Source organism: Poeciliopsis prolifica, unplaced genomic scaffold (assembly GCF_027474105.1).
Source record: "Poeciliopsis prolifica strain line A6 unplaced genomic scaffold, Auburn_PproV2 SCAFFOLD008, whole genome shotgun sequence".
In the NCBI taxonomy this organism is placed as follows: Eukaryota; Metazoa; Chordata; class Actinopteri; order Cyprinodontiformes; family Poeciliidae; genus Poeciliopsis; species Poeciliopsis prolifica.
In genome coordinates, this window is record NW_026562383.1 from 11,220,001 (window position 1) to 11,243,042 (window position 23,042).

Below are 23,042 nucleotides of genomic sequence, written 5' to 3' on the forward strand. Positions count from 1 at the left end.
AAATGCTGCCACCTGGTGGCCCAGGTGGACCAGGAGGACCTGAAAAATCAGTTCCAAATCCCAGATGTGAATTCACAGCCTCTTTTCTCTTAAGTTTTTTCAAAGATAAAGTTCATAACTTGTGAATATAACAAGCGAAACATAGTAACCTGAGGGTCCTGGGAGCCCTTCATAACCTCTATCTCCTTGAGGTCCATAAAGGGGGTTTTGGCAGGTTTCGCCAGATCTACCAGGTGTTCCTGGTTCTCCTGGAAAACCTGCAGGAGAAAACATACAGTCACACTCTTGGATCATGATAATAAAGGCAAACTATAATCTAAGAGGCCATGTCAAAAGTGAAATAACTAATTTCACAACTCAATACTGACCTGAAGTGGGTGCATATTTATGTAATTGCTTTTTTCATGTTATGCGTCTTGTTTATTGCCATTATTTTGGAGAAAACTGTTTTCACTTTTACATTAGAAAATTTGTTTGTAATTATTTTCATAATAATCAATTATTGTTGCTCAAAATTAATAAATAAAAGCAATCAAAAGATTAAACATTCAAAGGCTAGAATAGTTTTTAGGCACTGTAAATACAGAATGAATTTCAGACCTGTGTTCCCAGGTTCCCCAGTTTGGCCTTTAACCCCTGGAATCGTTGCCCCCGCAGGTCCTGAGATGCCCCGGACGCCTTTGACTCCAGGTAAGCCATTTTGTCCACGAGGTCCAGAAATGCCTTGACCTAGATTTTAATAAGGCAGTTATAACATGGTATCTGTATTTTGAATTTTGATTTTGAGATTTACTTATCATTGAAAAATACAAATTTTAATATACATGAGCTCTTCTATTTAAGTGTAGTCTTTATCAGTTGTTTCTATGTGTCTCATTCTTCTTACCATCTGCTCCCTTCATCCCTTTTGGACCTCTCAGCCCATTCAATCCATCCAGACCTGGTGTTCCAGGTGGACCTAAATAAATCACGAGGGAACATAAACACATGCTGTTGTGTGTGGCTGGCACTAAAGATAATTTCCCCTTCCATTAAATGCAACAAAAACTCATTGATGAACACTATGTTAGCTTTTATTTTCCTTTTACAGCATTTACTTCCTATCTCCAATGGAATCCTCATCTGAATTTTATCGAGAAGGAAAAACAGATAACACTTCAGTGTTATTTGATGTGATCTGTATTTGGCAAAAAAACTTAAAGAAATTACATGATGGCCACAATAAGTAATCACAATGTCTCCATTCAGCATGTGTATGATCAGTTAGTGATGCTTTTTAAAAATTACTGCACCTGGATTGCCCCTCGGGCCAGGGGGGCCAGGTGGTCCCACAACTCCTTCATCACCTGGAGGACCTCTAATGCCTTGACGCCCCAGTAGACCTCGGGACCCAGGAAAGCCTAAGAATGCACATATAATGACAAGGTCAAGACAGCAAGCTAACATAATCTGAAGGATTGGATTTTTTGGGTTGCTTTTGCTTCAAGATGAGTTTCATTAATTCTCTCTTTAAAAACATGATTTATATATGGTGAGGACCAACACAATTAAATACATCTTACTTTTTAAAGTACAATGCATAATAAATTAATCCATTAATGTCTTTATTTCATGTAGAAGGGAAGCAAGGGAATAGGGAATTCTTTATCAATAGGATGAACAACTGAGCATGAATGAAACAAAACAAGTCTGTTGAAAGAAATAACACATATAATTACAAGGACAAGAGCACACACATGTAGAAAGTGTTTACTATAACACGTTTATTTTTTTTATCATTGCACCAACTTTGTGTTGTATAAATTCTTATCGCAATTTTTAGTGGCAGTCACCTGGCCCTCCTTGTCTTCCGGTTTCCCCAGCAATCCCTGGATGTCCAGGTTGCCCTTGCCTTCCCCTGGGTCCTGGGTCACCTGGATGCCCTGGACTTCCTCTAAGTGCTAGATAAAATAAACTTGGTTTTAAGCTGCAATTTTGTTAAGTTGTAATTATAGTTAGAATAAAGTTTTTAGGCATTCTGTTTTTCAGTCATGGATTTACCACTGGGCCCAACCTCCCCGGGTAATCCTTTGAGTCCTTGTGGGCCAGGTCTTCCATAGGATTGCCCTTTATTACCTAAAACAGATTTATTAGAATTATCTATAAGATTTTTAGGGATGGAAATATGCCGCATCTGTATAACTGTATAACCATTTATGATTACTAATGTGATATGTGTAGAGAGTTTTTATACCAACACTTGGGAATTTAATGAAGAGAACAGGCGTTTCAACGTGCGTTCATTTATTTTCCTTTTCAGAACAGTACAACACAACTGCAGTACACAGAAGACACAGCAGAGGTCAGCATAACGGCCTCTCCGTTAACCATTAAACAAAATTACTCCTTATTTCAACACCCACTTAATTTTCTTTAATGGTATTAAGACACAAGAAAGTGCTGAAATACTTTTAACTCAACCTTTTTTCTGTTTATGGTTTACTTTTCGTCTTGCTATACTTAACAAAAAAACATTGTTAACTTTTTAATGAACACTACAAAGCAAGACATTCTACCACAGATTTATATTGGAAAAAGTCCAATCTCTTCTGAAATTTTCAAACTTCTGTCTTGCAAGAGGTTTTGTCAAGATATCTGCCTTCATCTTATCAGTTGGACAATATTCTAATTTGACTTCACCATCCTGCACACACTCCCGAATGTAATGGTAACGAATGTCTATGTGCTTGGTTCTTGAATGGTCCACCGGATTTTGCTATTGCAATGGCTCCTTGGTTGTCCTCCAGAATCACTGTAGGCTTTGTGACCATTCCAAGATCATTCAGTAATCTTCTCAGCCAGGTACCTTCTTGAGCTGCTTGACTGAGAGCAACATACTCAGCTTCTGCTGTTGAAAGTGCAACCGTTGCTTGTTTTTTGCTCAGCCAGCTCACTGCTCCTCCACTGAGTAGAAATATGTTGCCTGTTGTTGAATGGCGGTCGTCCAGATCTCCAGCCCAGTCAGCATCAGAGAAACCAATCAAATCTTTGTTCCCTGCACAGTCAAACTTTAGAGCAAGGTTAACCGTGCCCTTTAGGTATCGAAGAATCCTCTTCACAGCCGTCAGATGTGCAGTATTTGGATTTGCATTGAACTTGACACTGCACTCACTGCTTGTGCTATGTCCGGTCTTGTTGTCATCGCAGCATACAGTAGACTTCCAACCATAGACTGATATGCTTGGATCGACAGGATTACTGACACCATCATCCTTTTTCAGCTTTACCCTGATGTCAGCAGGGGTTGCAACAGGATTAGCTTTATCCATCCCGTATTTCTTAAGAATGGTTTCAATGTGCTGTTTCTGATGAAGACAGATGCAGTTTTTCTCTTTGTCTTGAATAACTGAGATGCCGAGGATGTAGGACAGTTCACCCAAGTCCTTCATTTTGTAGCGCTCTTGAAGAGTCAATTTTAACTCATCCATGCTTTCAGTTGACTCTGTAATCAGCATCAGATCATCCACATAAACTGCAATTATCTCCAGCTCCTGTGATAACCTCACAAACACACATGGATCTGAGCTGCTCTGCTTAAATCCAAGGTCCAACATGAATGTTGTGAACTCTTTGTTCCAACAACGAGGAGACTGTTTTAATCCGTAGATTGATTTTTTTAATTTGCATACAAGATGCTCCTGACCTGGTTTGATGTCCCTCAGGTTGTTCCATGTATATTCTTCCTCTAGGTGTCCATTTAAGAATGCAGTGACAAATCCATTTGATGTACATGTAGGTTATTCTGGATGGCAAAGGACAATAATGTACGAATTGAGCTAAAAACGTACCACAGGCGAAAATGTTTCATAGTAGTCAGCACCATATAGCTGTGAGTAGCCTTTGGCAACAAGTCTGCACTTGTATCGCTCCACATCTCCATCACTTTGATGCTTGACTTTGAACACCCATCTTGACCCAATGACCTCTTTGTCCTTTGGTAGTTTCACCAGATCCCATGTTTCATTTTCTTCCAGTGACTGGTATTCCAAATCAGCCGCTTCTTGCCATTCTTTTGCATTTGGACTCTTTAATGCTTCCTTCAGTGTGATTGGTTCTGTGACCGAACACACACTAGCATAATGGTCAACAGTCACCATATCTGCAAACTCGTCATATCCATATCTCTTTGGAGCCCTTCTGATTCTGCTTCCTCTTTTAGTAGTTTCCTCAACAGTAACATCATCAGTGTTTCTTTTTCTTTCTGTGATGGTAACCATCTCTTTCTCTGGACAGGAAACTTCGTCCTTCTGTCTCCAGTCAAAGTCAGACTCATTAAAGATGACATCTTTTCGAATCAGAATCTCCTTTTTCTTCATCAAACAGACGATATCCTTTTGCGTTGTTTGCATATCCCACAAACCTGAGTTTTACAGCTTTCTTGTCAAGTTTTCGTCTTTGAACATCTGGAACATGTGCATAGGCAACACAACCAAACACTCTCACATGGCTCATGTCAGGTTTTTTACCAGACCATCGTTGGTACGGTGTCTCTTGCTTCAGAACAGATGTCGGCAATCTGTTTTGTATGTAGGCTGCTGTTGCTACTGCTTCAGCCAGTACATTTTTGGTAGCTTAGCATGTGACAACATGCTTCTAGCTGCTTCAACCAATGTCCTGTTTTTTCTTTCTGCAACTCCATTTTTGCTGAGGTGTATGAGGTACAGACATCTCATGGTGGATACCTTGAGCTTTCAAATATTCTTGAAACTCACTTGAAATGTACTCCCCACCATTATCTGATCTCAGTCTTGCAACTTTGTGTCCACACTCATTAGAGAATGTTCTCTCAAACTCCTTGAATTTGCTTAAGACTTCACTTTTATGTTTCATGAAGTAAACCTTACAACAGCGAGAAAAGTCATCAATGAAAGTTACAAAGTATTTTGACCCACCTATGGATTCTGTCTGCATGGGTCCACAGACATCACTATGGATCAGTTGCAGCTTACGTTTGGAACGGATTTCTCCCACTGCTTTACATGGCTGTCTTGTGAGCTTGCCATCCACACAGGCTTCACAGAAAGGAAGCTCTTTGTCTGCAGAGAATTTCACTCCATTCACCAAATCTCCTAACTTCTTTAGTTTGGTGGTGTGACCCAGGCGCTGATGCCACAGACTAGCTGTTACTGATGCACTTGATGCACCATGACAGACTGGTGAAGATCCTTTAAGATTCAACTGGTACAGTCCATCAGATCTTTGTGTTCCCATTCCTTTAAGAGTTCCATCCTTGCCACGTATGTAGCACTGAGATTTTTTGAACTGCACTGTATTTCCTTTTCTTGTTGCAGCTCCCACTGAAAATAGATTTCCAGACAACTTTGGAACGTATAACACATCATACATTGTGGCGGGTTTAGCATCACTCATTTTGAAGTTCATGTTCAATTTAACAATGCCGAAACCTTGAGCTTCCACCACCCTGCCATCACCCAGTTTTACAGACTGTGTTTCTGTAAACTGCTGGTAGTTTTGAAGAATTTCTTTGTCACAGGTCATGTGTTTTGATGCTCCAGAATCAATCAACCACTCATGTTGTCCTGGTCCTTCAGTTAGATTAGCATTTTCTGCAACAAATGCACTCTCAGAGGGATCTTCTTCATTTTCACACACTGCATTTTTGGCTTTGTGATTTTTTATTCGTTTTTTCCAGCTTGGACAGTTACGCTTTATGTGTCCTTCTTTGCCACACTTGTAACATCTCCATGAACTCTGTCCTTCAGCTCCCACTACTTTTGAATGGCCCTGCATTTCTCTGGAAACTTGTGTTGACATGGCTGATACACCACCACCTGATGTAGCCACACTGTAGTCATCATTGACATTTACTCTTTTTTGCTCTTCATTGATTAATGCTTGCTGCACAAACTGCAATGTCAAATTGTCCATCTTTGTTTTGAGAGCAGTGACTATCGTAGCATAGCTTGGTGGTAAGCTACCCAGGAGAGTTACAATCTGATCTTCCTCTTCAACCACAGCACCTATTGCTCTTAGCTGATCAGTCAGTTCCTTCATTCGTTTCAAATGATCATTTAAGCTGTCCTTTTCTTTCATTTCACATCTGAAATATTTCTTCTTCAAGAACAGTTTATTTGCTAAAGTGTCTCTCTCAAAATGTCCTTTTAGCATGTCCCAAGCTTCTTTTGGAGTTTGACAGCTTGTTATCAAATACAACTGGGGTGTACTCACATTTAGCACTAACATAGAAAATGCTCTTTCTTTCCGTCTCTCGAATTCTGCCCGAGCTTGTGTGCTAGCATCCGGAGTTAGCATGTCCGTCTCCGTTAGCATGCCCCACAGTCCTTTAGCCTTTAGCAAATGCTCCATTTGAAACTTCCACGTTGCCCAGTTCTCTGGTCCATTCAGCTTGTCGATAAACATCTTATCATCCATTGTGAATCCCACAATTCCGTTTATCCGACTCAAAAACTTCAATTACAGAAGGTTTTTAGCGACACTCTGGGCCCATAGCCTGAAGAGAACAGGCGTTTCAACGTGCGTTCATTTATTTTCCTTTTCAGAACAGTACAACACAACTGCAGTACACAGAAGACACAGCAGAGGTCAGCATAACGGCCTCTCCGTTAACCATTAAACAAAATTACTCCTTATTTCAACATTTAAAAAAATGAAAACACATATTTTCTTATATCAACGATCAAGACTCTAATATGCCCCAGAAAATAACATACTGCAATAGATTTATCTTTTTTTCACAAAATGAATTCAGCTGTAAAGACGCCACCACTGAATTAGAGCACATAACCTTATGTCTTACCTTTTACACCAAAAAATCCTGGGAGGCCAGGGATACCAGTTTGTCCTGGTGGCCCTGGATCTCCCTGCAACAAAGCAGCAGCATGTAATTTAGGACACAGAATATTCTAAATACTAAAATGTCTAATATTTCAAAGAAATCTGTATTTTATTGTGAAGTTGTAGACTCAAGCCTTAGTGACCAATCTGTGGGTTCCAAGACATGATTGTCCTTATCTTCATAATCTCATAAATTGCCATTTTCAGATAGCCTACTTACTCTGGGGATGAACAATTAAGGCTGAGTGTTGCATTAGATAAGATGCCTGTTTGGACTGACATTATGAGCAAAATAATTGCTGCCATACTAAATTGATTTTTCTAGAAGCTCACTGCTGATGATGTAGTCAGAAAGTCTCAAAAGTCAAAAGCGCAGGCGATCTGAACCGTGCACTCATGTTGACAGATACATGAACACATAATACATGCAAGCATATTTTCCAATTTGTATGCAAACTACACTACTTGTGTAGTTTGAAACATGTAAATTTTACAAACTGCTTACACATAAGTAAATTCTGAGGTACGCATTCATGCATTGTATTATAGGTTTGCCAATTATGTGCCACACTTAGAAATCTTCTTGTACTTTTGTGTATCTCATTGTATGCATACAAATCTAATGGTACCCTTTGTGAATCTTTCTGAGACTAATTTAGCTCCATAAGCATAACATATTAAAGTCAGCGATACTGACTGGCCAAATGTCTATTATTTTTCCCCAGCAATAGCACATGAGTAGCTAGTTAGCTGCATTTCTGGGCTGCAGGTCAAGCACCCCAAAGGAGAACTGATAGGAGACTGTTTGTTAGGGAAAATGCATTGTCGGATGATAATTAGTTGGTGGTAAATTTCTGTAAATAACTGAGATTATAGTTATACACACTATAAAGTAAAAAAGACAAATACATTTTTAACCTTGTAGATTATTTTAAAATTCCTGCCCCCGGCCCCTCCACATCAATGAAGGCAATACCCCGTCTGAACCAGCCGCCACTGGATACTGTAACTTAAAAGCCCATTATTCAATTTTTTAGATAATATTGTGTACCTGATCTCCAGTATTTCCAGAATACCCCCTTGGACCTGGGAACCCTTTAATCCCATGAAGTCCACGGAGTCCTAATAATCCTTCTCTACCTGGAATACCAGCAAATCCTTTTAATCCTTGTGATCCTGGCCATCCATCAGGCCCCAAATCACCAGGCGTGCCTTTGCTGCCTTTGTATCCTGGAAGAGATGTAACATATTGAAAGAATATGCAATGTGACACAGGTTGAAACATTGGGGAATGTAAAATATCATGATGAAATTTTATAATTGAAGCTTCATTGCCTGCAAACCCTGTCTGACCAGGAGGCCCCCTTCTTCCAGAAAATCCAGAAGGACCTTTTGTTACGTTGACAATTGAACATAATCCTGGGAGTCCCACGGGTCCAGGTGAGCCTGGGGAGATCACAGACCTCATACACAACCTCAAATTTTTCAGATTAGGTAAATAAAGAGCAACACTGGAACTAAATCAATGGCTCACATACACATTGAACAAATAAAGAAAAATGTGTCTGATTAATTAATTACTACTGTAGACTTTGAATAAAAGTCCTTTGATGGTCTTGTAGCATACAGTGTGACCTACATGTGTTCCTCTTCATGACACATATTTTTTTAAATTGCTCATTAAATGTTAATGTATTCTGACGGACATTAACCAAGGAACAAATATTATCTGATCATCTTTACAAAGATGATCAGATAATGTTAAAAGTAAGATGCCAGCACATTCTTCAAGTACCCAGTTCACAGATGGGTGCTTGAAGAACATGCTGCCAGGAGAAGCTACCCTGGTGCAGTTAAGTCTTCATCCACTCTGGCAGTTGCCAAGGAGAGGAATATGAATAAATGTGCAGGCAAATCTTCTTAGTGCTTTCTTTCTGTTACCAAATCATGAAATGCAACTGCCTCTCTACCAGAGCATGGACCTCAGTGTTTCAGAAATTATCAGCAAGATTTGACAATTTCTGTGAGTAATTGGAAAGCAGGTAACTGGACATGTGTCCCCAGGTCATTTTGTTAACATAAATGTGGCCCCTTCATGTTTAATCATATTTAAATAAATACAGTCCATCAACTTCATAATGGCTTTTTTTTCAGAGCAGTTTATAGTCTGGGAAATATGTTAATTAAAACAAAGTTGTTGATTATTGGGAATTTAATCTGTTTATTGGATAAGACAAAAAGGTATCAAAACAGGAAGTGGTGTAGTTTGTCTTGAATTGAAAAGCTATAAGAGTCAATGTTTATGTCAGTAATTATTTAAAAAATTCCAAGTGGATGGCATTGTACATTGAAGTCCCAGGGTGGTTTAATTTGTCTTTTTTTAATTTGATCCAAGGCCATAAAGGCATCCAAAAGAAGATCATTCATTTCATGCACTCAAGACATAAATTGTAGAAAATATGAAGAAGGGAAAAATGTACAATTTTTTTTTTCTTTTTGGTTTACCTTTTTTACCAGGAAATCCTGGATCGCCTGTATTTCCATAACGACCAGGAAAACCTCTTTCTCCCTTTTCACCTGGTTGCCCTGGAGGCCCAGGATTGCCAGGCATACTTCTAGACCCAGGCTTCCCAGGCAAGCCCTTTTCACCTAAATAAATTAGCACAGCATTTTTCTAAACAGAAGCATTTAAAAATGTTTTAAAGCTGTTTCTTGTTTGGAGTAACAAAAATCTTGTTTGGGTTGGGTTACAATTTACATGGAAGATAGGATTTGCTGAAGAATTACATGCCATTGAATCACTATTGATTTACCTTTCTGTCCCTGTAAGCCAGGAACACCAGGGTCTCCTTGAGGACCAACAACCCCTGTTGGTCCAGCTGGGCCAGGAGCCCCAGGAATACCAGGGTTACCTTTAAAACCCTTCTGTCCTTGACCAGGTGAACCAACATCTCCCTTCACACCTTTCTGACCAGGGTAGCCTTTATAAGATTACAAAATATGCAAAAAGTTAGGGAAAATATGTATTTCTCAAGATCATTAATGATCTTGAGTGCCCACCTGGCACTCCTTGTTCACCAGGGCGGCCTGAAGGTCCTGGAGGTCCAGGCACACCTACTAGTTCACACACAGTACATGGTGGACCTTGGACACCAGTATCTCCAAGGTCTCCACTGTCCCCAGGATCTCCCTTGCGACCTTGGGGTCCTGGTGGGCCTTGTAATCCTAAAATTCCATTGGTCAAGAGAATTGGTCAAGAGTTCAATTGTATACAGACAATATAAAGTTTCACACAAGTAAATATTTTTCTGAAATTTACCATTTAAAACGCCTCGTTTGATGCAAGCATTATTGTATTCCCATGTATGACACAATATCAGGGCCAAAATTAAGATTATTGCTCACCCACTACCTTGTCCAGGAAGCTATATCTATTCCAAAACCAAAACCATCTACTGATCTGATTAATGATGGATCAGTAAAGGAAGCAGAGCAACTGGCAGCATTTACTCAGAGGCTGACACTGGTAAATGAAAAGGAGTCTATTCATTTACTATTTCTATTCATTGATGTCACATTGGATACAAGTAAATTTTATCTAATGACATCTCAATGCATCTAATCCATGTTGCTAATAGAAATTTTATGTTGACAATTTTCGTTTTCGTTAAAGAAAATTGTACATGTCTAAAGTGGATGACCAGCCAAGGAGTCATTAGCCTCTCCAATACTAACACAAGTGATTTGTTTCCTTCTCATTTGATTCCACCACCCTGTCAGGCACTGGTCTATAATTAATCAGATGAGTAGATGTCTTTGAGACAAAGAAGTAGCCATCTTGCCTCAGGACCCACAAAAGATCTCACCAGCACTCCTGATATGTGTCATACCCATCTGGCCCATTAAATCACCTGGTGATCCTGGATGTCCAGGGATTCCAGGAATTCCGTATGAACCCACAGCTCCTCGTGGTCCAGGAGCACCAATTGGACCTGGTAAAGCTGAAAGGATGTGTCCTGGGTCCCCTTTTCTTCCATGGGGTCCTGGTAACCCAGGTAGACCTTCAGGGCCATCCAGGCTAATGCCAGGGGGACCACGGTCCCCTGGATCTCCATTTGCACCAATATATCCTCAGGGGAAAAAAAGAGTCAGGTTCAATAAATAGTTGGCAAGGTTGTGATTCAAATACTTGTCATTTCAGACTGATGCTAAAACTTCCAAAAAGCTTAAATTGAAGTTATTTTCATATGAATTGTACCTGGTGGTCCAGTCAGAGTTTCTCCATCATCTCCCTTTATACCTTTAGGTCCTCGTTGACCTGGAGTTCCTACATAGCCATCTCTTCCAGGTTGACCTTGAGCACCTTAAATTTTAAAATTCAACACAAGTTTATGCATTGAATATTAATATTTTTTGTGGATCAAATATGATTTGATTCATTGTCAAGAAAAAAGTGAGAAACAAAACATCCTGGTACTTCTGGCCTTAAATTAAAAAATTAATTACCTGGTAAACCCGGAGCTCCTTTAGGCCCTGGAGGTCCAATTTGGCCTTCATGACAGCATGGCTCTGTTTCACCTGGTAAATTTTTTTTTAAAAAAGTAGAATATTCATGTAGAAACTTTGGCTATAGTAGAAATGAAAGAACCGTTTTAGCACAACGTAAGATCTGACCTGGTGGACCTGGTCGTCCTGGTATTCCAGGAAGCCCTGGAAGTCCTTGATTTCCTTGAAGTCCAGGTACTCCCTTTAGGCCAGGAAATCCCAGACCAGGGGGACCAGGGAGGCCAGGGAAACCTTTGGGCCCTGGAAGACCCAGATAACCTTTGGGTCCAGGACGTCCCACATATCCAGAACCCTTCAAACGTATAGATTTGCATCAAAAAGGCAACAAGCTGCGGCTTAAAAAATGGCATCCTTATTTTACGGTATATTACAATAAAGTTTCCTTGAATCCATTGAAATAGTACTATTTAGAGTAGATGTAAAAACAAGAATTCAGCAGAGAGTAATCTAAAAGTAGCAAAGCCCTAGAAAATCACTACTTATACTATACATAAACATTTGAAACAAATTTATACTTACCGGTGGACCAGGTTCTCCCACTGGACCAGGGAAACCATCTTCTCCAGGTTCGCCTGTTCTTCCTGGAGGACCAGCATATCCTGGTTCTCCTTTGTTCCCTTTTGCACCTTCCAAAGAAAAAAGTATATCCAGTGGTTGAATCTGTATGAAACCCATTGTACCATACCTATGATTTATCAAGTCTCACTTTAAATAACAGGAAACATGCAGTGTTTGCCTTCCTATGTCTGCTGCATACAATAAATTGGAGGAAAAAGAACTTGATATACACATGAACATCAAGCACACTCACCTTTAGTACCCCTCACATACGTGTCACCTTTCTCACCCTTTCTTCCTTTTAGACCTGTGAAACCATGTGCGCCCTGCAAGAAAGGTAAATGTTAAATATTTTTCTATGATTACAAAATAGAATATAATTTTTGACACAAGATTTGGTGAGTGATGAATGTTATCCTTACATCTGGTCCTCTTGGCCCATCATTTCCCCTCAGTCCCGGGTCCCCCTGAGGTCCCGGAGCTCCTGGAAATCCTGGAGATCCTGGATAACCAGGTGGACCAGGTGGACCAACAACCCTCAAACCATGCACACATTTACATTCCCCTGGACAACCTGCAGGATTGAAATGACAAATTAATAAATACCATAGTGTAACAAAAATCTCACCCAAGGCTTTTAACAATTTCTTGGTGCTTCATTCCTGTTCTTCACTGTGTTTGGCTTGCTTCTGTTTTTTCTGTTTGTTTTGCAAACAAGTCTCCTTAATTAGCTCAGTTAATTCTGTGCTAATTAGGGAAACAGTTTTGCACCACCATGTCTTGTCAAGACATGTGCTCTTTTTGGAGTCCATGTTGCTTCATGTCCAGAGAAGTTTGCACAGTCAGCCATGACTTGGGGGGCCACATCATCTGCTGATGTTGGACCACTGTATTTCTGCAGCATACATTCAACACAGCCATCTACCAGTTAACTAAGTGTATTGTTTCCTGCTGACAAGTTTTATGGAAATGCCTAATTCTTTTTTTCAGCAGGACTTGGCACCTGCCCACGCTGAGAATAATAGCAAAAACGTATTCACTGACTATGATGCTACTGTGCTTGACTAGCCTGCGGAAAGGCTTTACCTAAACCCTCATTCCCATATTTGGCTCGGTTGCCTTTAAACATACAGCTTCAGCTATGTATAGCACACTCTGCACACACATTCCTTATGTGGCAGCTTGTAACCCTGCATGTCTTTAAACATTAAAACTTCCTTACTTTTTTTTTTCTCTCACTCTAAGAGTAAGGCTGGAAATATCTCCCTGAAGACTTGAAATATGAAGTGCAGTCAGACACTACATCATAATCATCAAAGTTACAAGAAATAAAGTCTTGAAATATTTCAATCAGTAAGTAATAAGTTTCATTTTCTGAAATGACAGACAAAAATGTTTAACTATTTCATAATATTTTAATCTCAAGCTGCACTTATATGGGAGCTAGTTAAATCACACTTTCACAAACTTCACAGACATTTTTCTATCAGACAATTAATTAATCTTTTTTTTAGATTTATGTGATCATAGGAATGAGCAACCAGTAAGCCACACTCAAACATAGCCACACAGCTGCAATAACTTCATTTCATCATGCACTTTGTGTAAAATCAACCAGAGTAAAGCAGCTGGCCTAGCAGGATTCTCATCCCTCTGGACAGCCTTGTCCACACTTGCCTTAAGTTGATTATAATTATCTCAGTACCTAGAAAAAATATAGCTAAGGTGTTCCAGTGAATATCGTCTGGTGGCACTAACTCTTCATTGCAGAGTGTTTTAAGAAAGCCAATCGCTCATATATTAGCTCTATCACACCTGCTTGTTTGGATCAAGATTGGTTTACTGAGAAAAGAGTTGAGCAAATGATGACTTAATCTCAGCTATCCTGACAAACACTTGCATACAGCACTCACAAAAGAATGTTGTGTAGATTTATTTTAGCTTAGCCTTTCACATTATCATTGTGCACAAATTGGGTTAAAATGAACCCATATTGCACTATTTTGTTCACTGTGTGCATGAAATATGAACCTCAGGAACAACAAACCACAGAATGTTTGTACAAACATGCAAACAGGCAGTAAGGTGTCTTTACTGTCTTAAAGTACTGTGCATAAATACACACAATTGTAAGTATATAGAAATACAGCAAACAAATTTTAAATGAGTATAAATGTGATTAAGAAAAAAAAAGTAGGGGAAAAATGATATATTGTTTGTGTGAATGCGCTGTACAACCTTACATAAATGCGAAAGCAAGAAAGTGCATAGATTTAAAAATGGCCAGGGTTTGTGCTCCTTTTATCTGAAGTGGCAGAGCATTCAATCATTTATGAGTAGTGACTGCAAAAACTGCTATAGCTTCTTGTATTTAATTTAGAAGCTGGACTTTCCGGCAGCAGTGAAATATTGACTTCCATACTCCCGTACTGCTGTCCCCCAGATATCTGTCAGAGTCCTGTAACAGACTCATTCAGTGTTGAAAATAAAAAAAAAAAACATCTGTGAAATATAGTAGGGTGCAAAGAATATCCTCAGTGTAGAACTTTATCTCCAATCTTCAAGATAACCAACTACATTTCAACAGATTCCACTAATCATGGACATCACTTAATTTCTTAAGGACACCGGCACACCAAAGGAAAAACGTATCATCTGCAAAAGAGATTATATCTACCGGCTGTCAAAACTATGACTTCACTTGCCTCTCCTTTTCACCTCAGATGGAACTTTTCAAACAACCAGTGACTTAGCTCAACAGAGCTACTAACGAGCTGATTATAATATTGGTACTTATCTGAATACAATTTTAAAATTTGCATCCTCTGAAGTTTTCTTTCCCACTATCTTTGTTAATCCAATTAACAAAGACTTTACTGTTCATAATTTCTTGCCTAATTGCTAATAAAATTAAGCTTATAGGAAAACTTTTTTTTTTTTTTTTTTTTTTTTTTACAAAGAATATATACAGCATTCTACCAATCTTACTTCTCTAAATGTTGTGATGTCAGCATGTTCAGCAAAATGACAGAAAAATGCTCCTGCTTCTGTGTACATACAGAGAAGCAAATTACCTTTAACTCCTTTTAGGCCTTTGTTTCCAGAAAATCCTCTGGGTCCATCTTCACCAGGTTCCCCTGGAGAACCAGGCTCGCAGTGATAATCTGAGGGATTACCAAATAACACATGTTGACTAACATAAATTATGTACACAGAAGATTTATTTATTTATTTTATGACTTGAGTATTTTAGTATTTAGAGGAATTACCTCCACATCCTGGTCAGTTCCCAGTGTGAATGTCACACCATCACCACAAACAAAGCAGAAACAAAGTTATTTAAAATAATGACTCACTGAAGGTTTTGCACAGGAATTTATAGATATAAGATTGATGTATGTAAGGAGTCTTGAATACCTTGTGGACCAGGGCAACCATTGGGGCCTCTTTCTCCTGGTTGTCCTTTTACTCCTTTTGGTCCCCGAATGAAATGTATTTCATTTGGATCATATGTCCCTGGTTCTCCCTTCTCACCCTTTTCACCAGGGTCACCTGACTGACCAGGTCGGCCATGTGCCTCTAGAGAGGAAAGGAACATTTTGTGAGACCTCACATGATGAAAGTCCGATCCTTGCAGTTTAAGCTGTTATTCATAGGAGAGCGTTTGAATTTTCGACCAGTAATGGACTGGTGACCCGTCCCAGGAGTACCCCACTTTTCACCCTATTTCCGCTTCAGTTATGTACCAAACACCCCGCCCCACACCTTCTCAACCCTGTAAGGATAGTTGGGTATAAATAATGAATGTATATGTAAACTCTGACCTGGTAAACCTGGTGGGCCTGGAGGGCCAGGTATACCCATGTACCCAGGCTCCCCTGGGAGACCACGTGCACCTGGATATCCACGGTCTCCTTCAGGACCTTACATGGTTAAACAGAACAAAACAAATCTGTTATTTTAGGCATCGGGTATGGCAATAATATTTCTAATAAGACAAAAATGTCTTTCAGCTTTATCATACATATTAACTCATGCTCCAATGTAATTACTTAAATTTTAAGTTTTCTTTATATTATTTACTTAGTGAAAATCTTGGAGAGCACATAAGAGATTTTCATGTAACTTTCTTTGCTGAGTTAGAAGACCTCTGTTTGTGATTTAAGCCTGTAGGCTATTGTAACTTGTATCTAATCTTATGTTAGCGCAGTGTTTCTCTATTCTGGACCTCAGGGACTGCTGTCCTGTATGTTTTAGGTGTTTTCCTTCTGCACCACTTGAATAAGCGAATGATTAACAGGCTTCTGACGGCTGAAGAGGAGGCTATGCAATCATGTAAGTAGGGTGTTCTGGAACAAAGGCACATCTAAAATATGCAGGGCAATAGTCCCTGAGATGACAGTTCGACCTACAATCAGGTTGCCAGTTCGAGCCCATGTCTCATCCATCTCTGTTGTTGTGTCCTTGGGCGAGGCTCTTCACCCAACTTGCCTGCTGAAGGTGGTCAGAAGAGTTGATGGCACTAGTGGAGCAGCCTTGCTTCTGTTGGACTGCCTCAGGGCAACTGTGGCTACAATCCAGTAGCTTGCCAACATCAGCATGTGAATGGGAATGACTGGGGTATTTGAGTGTCCTAATAAAGTATTTTATACTCATTTAATTCCAAAACAGCTTCTAGGTTCTTTCTCTTCTGCCTGCAATTATCATCAACTGGATACTCTTATAGAAAAACTCCAAAACAGGTCTTGATCTGGTCTCACCTCTCACAGCACCTCCGTTTTGAAATTGTGGAATACCAGGGGGACCTGGGTCCCCTGGCCAACCCTGTAGACGATAAACACACATGAAAGACATTACTGCTAACTTAATGGGACAATTGAAAAACATTCTATCATCGAGGAATAGACGGTTATGCTGTTACATTTACACTGTACATTAAATAGGTAGATAACTAAATACCCACCAGAGGGCAGTACATGACAAAAGCATGTTTTCTTCCTATTTTGACATGTCATTACATTCAATAAATTCTCATTGATGGGTGAAAGCACCTTTTAAAAATAACATCCTTTAGTGAGTTTTAATCATTCTTTGCACTAATCCCACATTTCTGTAGACTGACAAAATTATTTTACAACTGCACAGCAAACTGATTGGATGTTTTATTTAATTTACCTTTTCTCCTATTCTTCCATTGAGCCCTGGAAGTCCTTTGTCTCCAGGGACACCCTAAAATCCAAAGCAGTGCACAGTAATCGAAGTGAAAGTACAAACTAGGCTTTATGAGGGTCTAATACTACATACACCAGGTGTACCTCTTGTCCGGTCAATCCGTCTCCACCCGACCGTCCAGGAATACCCTAAAAATTGCATCAAGGATTTTAAATAGATGTTTGTTTGGGTTTTTTTTATAGCAACTAGAAGTATGATCTACTTGACTGACCCTATCCCCTGGAAATCCCAGGATTCCCTTCTCTCCTTTAGATCCAATTTGACTAGGACTGTGGATATCTCCTCCAATACCCTAATTTGAAAAAAAAAAACGAAAAACTATTTTTTGTTTTTCACTCAACTAACAGCTAAAAGAAAGAAAATGTAACACTCACTCGAAGCCCTTTTGATCCACATGGTCCAGGAGGACCTTTATTCCCCTGAAAGGCAAAAAAGTACTTAAATGCGGCTATAAAATGCACAATTTTTAAGTTTCTACAAGAACTATTCCACTATATAAAAGCTCCAATGAACTTAATAGTAAAGTTTGAACTTTTTTGCTACCTTCTCACCCTTATGAAAAAAGTATTCTGAAGGATATCCTTTCTGTTCCTCCGGTCCAGGTGGGCCAGGTGGTCCAGGCGGGCCTTGTTCACCCTGGAGTTTAGAGTAAAACATTAGCGCATGCATGCAGTATAATCAGAAAAAGACACTGAATAAACGATCACCAAACATGAGAATGATATCTTACAATTTCACCTCTAGGCGATCTTCCAGGGTCACCCTGCATGACAAACAGATCTTTAATGACAGTTTATTTGTGTAAAGTTGTAAAAAACAGACATAGATGATTGGGCTACTTACAGGTGGTCCTTTCACACCTTTAGAACCCTCTACACCCTGAAAGAGTCAAATATAATTTTATGCCTGTGCAATGAAGCACTGAAGCAAAAGATATGACATAAACATGTAAATAAAGATGTTTAACCTGAGGCCCACGAAGTCCATGGAGGCCACGAAGACCCTTAGGCCCAATTTTCCCTGGGATTCCCTGAGTTCAGGAAAGATATAAACAGAAGAGATTTAATCTGATGCTAAATACATTGTAATTATACAATTAACAGAAAAACAATGCCTAACCTTGGAAAGTTGTAACTTTACAGTAAAATTATAACCTACTGTTTGACCTTGATCTCCATCGCGACCTCGTTCACCCTGTAACAAGAATAGGAAATGAAAAAGCAGTTTGGAGTGGAATGTAAAAATCTGGACCTTGTACTCCAAGTGACTTACAATATAGACTTTGAAGCTAAGAAAACAAGACTTCTGACAGAGAACAGCTGCTGCTGAATAGAAATACTCACAGGAGGACCTGGAAGAGCACCAGTATAATTAGGCATTCCTTTGCTTCCCTTAGAACCCTTTGGTCCCTGATGAGAGGACAGCAAAAGCTCAAATAAGAAATACTCATGTTTCAGAAGATAAGGAAGAAATGCATGTTGTAAAAAACAACATGCATTAAAAAAATACATACTTATGTATGTATTTTGTATATATGTATTTTGTATGTATATACTTATGTATGTATTTTTTTAATGCCTGTCAGATAAACTCGGGATGAAAAAAGGCATGTGCTTATTAAGATGTCATAGTATTTTTTTCATTTGTTTGTATGCGTATTATGTTCATGTTGCTTCTCTAATCCTGCCCTAACTTCATAACTGATATGCACTCACAGGTGGCCCATGGAGGCCATCCAGTCCAGGCAGACCATCTGGTCCTGGTTGACCTCTTGTTCCATTACAGCCATCCAGTCCTGGTAAACCAGGCTCACCCCCTGTTCCAGGGTGGCCCTGAAGAGCAAAATGAAGTGGTGTTAAATTACAATTAAAAAGTTGTTGAAGTCATATCCGAGGCCTAATTGGCACTAAATAGGAATGCTACAACATTTACTTTCAGTGCTGTGTAGAGTACGATTGCAAAAGTGAAGTCTAAGCCTTGGCATATTTATGAGCAGTGGAGAAAATCAAGTTAACATTTTCTAAGTGTTCTTTACAAGTTTCCACTAGAGGTCGCAAAAACACTCACATCAACCAGAGCTGGATTAACCATAAACTAGTAAGGCAGGGACTGAAAACACCACATGATAGATAACAACAAGCAAAAATCTCCAACACAGTGATCAAAGGAAAAATCTAATTTCATTTTAACATAAAGAGGGAAGAAAGAAGCATTCAACTCAGCAAGAACTTATACAAATTTTGAAAATTGTCTCCATGCTGCTCATTTTGAAGGATATCGTTAGAATATTGACTCTTGGTAGTGGTAAGCACATGAAGAAACAAACTCACAGGAAATCCTTCATGTCCCGTGAAACCGGGAACACCAGTCAAACCCTGAAACATACAATTACATTTTTAAAAACAATATAACTACACAACACCACTGATAAATCTATTTTGATAAATATTTCCAATATTGCTGCTAAATCTTGCAACATTCAACGTTGATTTCTTGGCCCCTGCTATTATAATTAAAATGTCAGACTTCCATCTGAACACTAACACGGTCTCCTTTTGGCCCCTGCTGGCCATGTGATCCTGCTGCTCCCACGGTTCCCTTCTCCCCTTGAGGCCCAACTCGTCCTCTTTGTCCCATTGGACCCTGAATACCTGGCTTTCCTGGCTTCCCTGGAGGTCCCTTCAAAATAAATAAAATGTATCAATGTTTTAATATGATAAATTAATGCAAATACAATGTGTGCAATATTATATGTCCATCAGTATGAGACAAAATGGAAATTGTTTTAATTTGGTGAGGAAAAACATTACCCTTGTTTCTTACCCTTGCACCTTTAGCAGGATGACACAAACACTTAGAGCAATCTCTGCCTTGACATGGGCCTTCAATGTTCCCCTTAAAAAACACAGACAGTTTTTTGTGAGCTGTAAACTTTGCAGATGGAGAAGTCCTGACTGTGTTGTCCTCCACTACCAGGAAACATTACAGATAACTCTAAGATACATCAGTGTTCCCAGACATACCTGAATAGATACGAGAACACTGACCTTGCTGCAAATTTGTTTGTGCTGAGCTTTTCATTCTCCCATGTTCACAAATATTCCCACCAGCACCCAGGTGTGTGTGTTGTGGGAGTTTCATACAGGATAGATATCTTTGCCACAAAGTTTTCTTAAAAGTTCCTAAATATTTCGGTGTGTATGCCACCTGCAATGAACAGTTATTTATAAATCTGTTAACCATTTACGTTTTTCTCTAAATTTCCATGGCAATGTGCTGAGAAGATTACATATCTCCACAATGAAGAATTTTAGTTTTGGTTTAGTGGATCAGAAAAGGTCAGCATGGTAAAACCAATTGCAATATTGTACTTTATACTGAGGGAATAAATGGTTTCCCTTCAGTAAAGTGATGCTTTGTTTTAGATCTTTGCAGACTTTTTCAACCGGTCAAGAGAAATATTTATTGTTAGTTAGTTATTCTCTTAATTCTTGAAGTGATTTTATTTTTTAGATAATCAGTTTTCCATCTAAAGGGCACAAAGTCAACATGAAGAGTTTGCTGAGTGAGAAACTGAAGTGAATCACTTGCACACTATCATTATTTTTAACAACTGTCTGTCTTTGTGACAAACTACTGCTGTGGTACGTATGCGATAAATTAATTTTATTAAATGTCTCTTACAATTACAAGAATAAAATAAATTATTGGTCTACCAATTTGTCAATTTAGTTTACTGTGCTATCATTGATTCTACTTTCATCTGTAGATAAAGCCAAGCGCAATTTAAACACAATAAAGTTATGTAGGCAGACTAACGCTTACATTTACTAAAGTAGGAAAAAAAAATACAAAATTTATACACAGTCAAATTGCAATGGCTAATTAACATAACCCACATGTTTTTAGGCAGTGGGATGAGTATAACTGTAACACTAGTCAACCAGCTAAATAAAGATGTTTGATTTTAAAATGCTATGATTACATATTCTATTAGTACTTTAATAACCAACTAAATATTTATAAATGGCACCCATCCTTTATCCATGAAAGACTTGCTAATTTACAGCATTTTGTGCTGTAAAAAACTCAAAATTTTGGACAACACATGTTAGAAACACATAAAAACTCATACACAGAGTTCAGGCCTTTAGGTGCATCAGTTGCACCAAGGATTCTTTGTGCAAACAAATGACATAAGGTCTAAAAACAGCTATCAGACTAGGAGAGAGACAGTATGCGAAGCCGAGAGATAAATAGAATTAACATGCATGTATACAGATCAGTAAATAACAGCGTTCTTTTGTGTCACTGTGACAAAATGTTGTTTGTGAAATACAAATGTAAACTTTATTCTGGAAACTGCAGAGACAGAAATGGGAGTGACAAAGTGTACAGAAAGTGAGAAGTGTACAGAAAGTGAGAAATAGAACTTTAAATTGTACTTCTATGCAAGACTCATATTTAAACCTAGACAGCTAACTACTTTCAGTACTCAAATCAACATTGACTTGTTTTTTGTTTTACATACAGCACAGAGATTCATAGATTTTCAGTTTGAAAATACACGCTATGGATTATTATAGCTGATAAAAATATATTACAGGGCCAAATATGACATTATAGTATGTAATGAATACACTAGTTTGAGTAAAACAGGGCACACCTGTGTTCTCCAATAATTTTCAAGCAATCTGAATTTGAATTTCCAAATGTAAAATGATATCTGTAATTTTTCTTATCAAACAAAATGGCCAGGAAACATATACAATTAAGTACTAATGTTACAAAAATAAAAATAGTCTATGATCATTTGTTTTTTATCATGAAATTATTGGACATTTTTAAAAACAAGGCAACTACACATCACTGACAAACTTATTTGATTTGCAATATTCCTGCTAAATCTTGTAACATTCTACATGAATTTCTTGGCCTCTGCTATTATAACTAAACCGTCAGACTTCCATCTGAACACCAGCACAGTCTCCTTTTGGCCCCTACAGGCCATGTGATCCTGCTGCTCCCACTGTTCCCTTCTCCCCTGGAGGCCCAACTTGTCCTCTTTGTCCCATTGGACCCTGAATACCTTCCTTTCCTTTTACTTTTACATATTAAAATATTTAAAATGTTCATAAAATAACTGTTAAGTCATAGAATCTTACTGCTTTGAGCAGCTGCATATGGATGACCAGGAAAATGAACAACCTGTGAAATAAATCAGAGAATAAATTAATCAATGTAGCAATTATTTTTATTTTGTAAAATTGTATGACTGTCTGTTTGTCTTTGTTTGTGTAAAATTAAAAGCAGCTGAAAACACAAGTGTACTAGAGCTACACCACAAAGCTCCTTAGTCCACCAATTTAAAGACTACATGCCTCGGTAAATCAGCTTATATTATTACCAATAATTGCTTAATTTTACTTATAGAGGCACATTAAGCCAAGGTAAGAGATTCGCAGTCACATAGATCCAAGCATTTGTGTATTGTGTTCAAAGAATATTAACAGGTGCTCTATTCCTTATGAAAAAGTGTCTCACAAAAAAATAACACATAAATCAGTTAAAGTGACACAATATTTGTGCAGTAAAATTCACTGAATACAGTCAGAAAGTTGTGATCGCAAACAGTTGCTATGCAAAGTTGTGATCGCAAACAGTTGTGATCGCATCCTGTGAGCACTGTGTGCTCACAGGATTTGTAAGCACACAGTGGCCTGTTTTAATAGCAAGCAGATGTGTGGAATATCTGAATAAACAGACCAGAAGATTGTTTGTATCTAAGTAAATAGACCTACAGAACATTTCACGTAAACAACCCGAAAAAT

General features: G+C 38.6%; 1 protein-coding gene across 1 annotated transcript in view; it reads right to left on the bottom strand.

Moving 5' to 3' along the window:
- The window catches only part of LOC129361702 (collagen alpha-4(IV) chain-like), a 25,367-nt gene extending 2,953 nt beyond the window's left edge, over positions 1–22,414 (bottom strand). Inside the window, exons 1-39 of the mRNA XM_055032722.1 lie at positions 22,377–22,414; positions 20,035–20,106; positions 19,756–19,890; positions 19,542–19,586; positions 18,927–19,043; positions 18,555–18,620; positions 18,370–18,405; positions 18,179–18,241; positions 18,055–18,090; positions 17,942–17,974; positions 17,755–17,847; positions 17,586–17,630; positions 17,423–17,503; positions 17,295–17,339; positions 17,155–17,208; positions 16,740–16,803; positions 15,804–15,902; positions 15,397–15,558; positions 15,054–15,143; positions 12,402–12,553; positions 12,233–12,305; positions 11,941–12,047; positions 11,530–11,713; positions 11,362–11,433; positions 11,114–11,218; positions 10,767–10,985; positions 9,916–10,080; positions 9,669–9,836; positions 9,361–9,504; positions 8,191–8,301; positions 7,907–8,085; positions 6,818–6,881; positions 2,041–2,115; positions 1,833–1,940; positions 1,293–1,400; positions 887–958; positions 601–729; positions 150–257; positions 1–39 (exon numbers count right to left, since the gene is read on the bottom strand). The exon at positions 1–39 is cut by the window's left edge and continues 117 nt beyond it. Coding sequence (XP_054888697.1) covers positions 1–39; positions 150–257; positions 601–729; positions 887–958; positions 1,293–1,400; positions 1,833–1,940; positions 2,041–2,115; positions 6,818–6,881; positions 7,907–8,085; positions 8,191–8,301; positions 9,361–9,504; positions 9,669–9,836; positions 9,916–10,080; positions 10,767–10,985; positions 11,114–11,218; positions 11,362–11,433; positions 11,530–11,713; positions 11,941–12,047; positions 12,233–12,305; positions 12,402–12,553; positions 15,054–15,143; positions 15,397–15,558; positions 15,804–15,902; positions 16,740–16,803; positions 17,155–17,208; positions 17,295–17,339; positions 17,423–17,503; positions 17,586–17,630; positions 17,755–17,847; positions 17,942–17,974; positions 18,055–18,090; positions 18,179–18,241; positions 18,370–18,405; positions 18,555–18,620; positions 18,927–19,043; positions 19,542–19,586; positions 19,756–19,890; positions 20,035–20,106; positions 22,377–22,394 — 3,736 coding nt within the window. The 5' untranslated portion in view covers positions 22,395–22,414. The remainder of the gene's footprint in view (positions 40–149; positions 258–600; positions 730–886; positions 959–1,292; positions 1,401–1,832; positions 1,941–2,040; positions 2,116–6,817; positions 6,882–7,906; positions 8,086–8,190; positions 8,302–9,360; positions 9,505–9,668; positions 9,837–9,915; positions 10,081–10,766; positions 10,986–11,113; positions 11,219–11,361; positions 11,434–11,529; positions 11,714–11,940; positions 12,048–12,232; positions 12,306–12,401; positions 12,554–15,053; positions 15,144–15,396; positions 15,559–15,803; positions 15,903–16,739; positions 16,804–17,154; positions 17,209–17,294; positions 17,340–17,422; positions 17,504–17,585; positions 17,631–17,754; positions 17,848–17,941; positions 17,975–18,054; positions 18,091–18,178; positions 18,242–18,369; positions 18,406–18,554; positions 18,621–18,926; positions 19,044–19,541; positions 19,587–19,755; positions 19,891–20,034; positions 20,107–22,376) is intronic.
- Between the last annotated feature and the right edge of the window lie 628 nt (positions 22,415–23,042).